Source organism: Erpetoichthys calabaricus, chromosome 9, assembly GCF_900747795.2.
Source record: "Erpetoichthys calabaricus chromosome 9, fErpCal1.3, whole genome shotgun sequence".
NCBI lineage: Eukaryota > Metazoa > Chordata > Cladistia > Polypteriformes > Polypteridae > Erpetoichthys > Erpetoichthys calabaricus.
The window spans coordinates 103,861,585-103,863,053 of NC_041402.2; the positions used below are offsets into that span (position 1 = coordinate 103,861,585).

Below are 1,469 nucleotides of genomic sequence, written 5' to 3' on the forward strand. Positions count from 1 at the left end.
TGGAGTCATCCCACCCAAAAAGCAAGGCTTTCCAACAATTACCCTTCCCATTGTAATGGTAATATTTTAACAATTCATCTGTGAGATATTTTATAACAATAAAATATTTTTAAAGATTTTTAAAATTAAATATCCTTTCTCAACATTTTTCCAGCAAAGCAATTTTTATTTGTAAATGACGTTCAATATCAATTCTTGTTTGTAAATGAAGCTCAATACTTCAGTACAATGAAACACCAATATATTTTGTACACAAAAGTGTTTTAAATGCCAGGTTAAAATTTGGACTTACAAAGTTGTTATTTCTAAGACAGTTTTTCTATCACATGAGTTTGTGTAATGTTCTAGGCTTCCTTTCCCTTACTGTGGGCCGCAATGCGCAGAAATAAATTGCAGAGTCGGACAGCTTAGAAAGTGAAATTTTCAGGTGGACTGTTTTGTTCTCCCGGTTGAGAGTTGCATTAAATCTTTCTTTGAAACCTTCTTCATTGAAGCTGTAAGTAGGTGTCCTTGTCATTAAATGCCGAGGAGCGCCGTTTGGTGTCTGAATATACCAGAAGAGGTTAGCATTAGCAGTATCTCTTGCTTCAAAGTTGCACTTGATTTCAGCCTCTTGTTTTTGAAGAACCTGCACTGTACTTTCAGGCTGCCAAACACGGTCTTCAATGCCATGTCCTAAAGGACAGAGAAAATAAATAAATAAATACACTCAGCGCATTTTACATATTTAATAGTACACATAAATCTACTAATTTTGATGCGAAATATTTAAAAGATGCACTTGATGAACGCTAAGCCCGACATACCTAAAGAGGAAAGGAGGGTCAAGACAAGAATTTTCTGATGCATTTTTTCACCCACTGTCATACTGTTTCCCCTGAACGCGTTTTAAAGTTGCTTTTCTCTGCCCCCTCCGTAAAAATTGTGACGTCTAGCGTTGTTTTAGCGCCATCTAATGCCTCTTTCGTAAAGTCACACGCTCTTGAGTGTTTCTTGCAAGCTCCGCGTCAGCGTTTGCGCCTCAATCCTTTCGCCCCTTCTTACTACTTCTGTGCTGCCGCAATGCCTAAACCGTGTTTTCCATTTGGTTTACAATGATAAAGTCCATATAACTAATAAATTTCATTTCGGGATTTTTAGTGCAAAAATAAACTGTTAGCCATTTTACATTTTTCTTCTTTAAAGCAATACTGTATAGGAGTTCTCAGAAATCCCAGCTCAATTAAGCAGGTTAATCTTATTGGGTTTACTAAAATGTATGTGTTTTTATATTAAACAAATTACTGGAGGCATTTAAATCAATCAGTCTAAAATATATTTTCTAAAATATATTTACAGTAGTCCTGCGGTGAGTTGGCACCCTGCCCAGGATTGGTTCCTGCCTTGTGCCCTGTGTTGGCTGGGGTTGGCTCCAGCAGACCCCCGTGACCCTGTGTTCGGATTCAGCGGGTTGGAAAATTGATGGATGG

At 37.6% G+C, this 1,469-nt stretch overlaps 1 gene segment (V, D, J or C); it reads right to left on the minus strand.

Moving 5' to 3' along the window:
- Nucleotides 1-310: 310 nt before the first annotated feature.
- Nucleotides 311-863, minus strand: LOC114658026 (T cell receptor alpha variable 9-2-like). The segment is given in 2 exon segments: nucleotides 311-675; nucleotides 807-863. Coding segments are annotated over 2 exon segments (396 nt in total).
- Nucleotides 864-1,469: the final 606 nt, after the last annotated feature.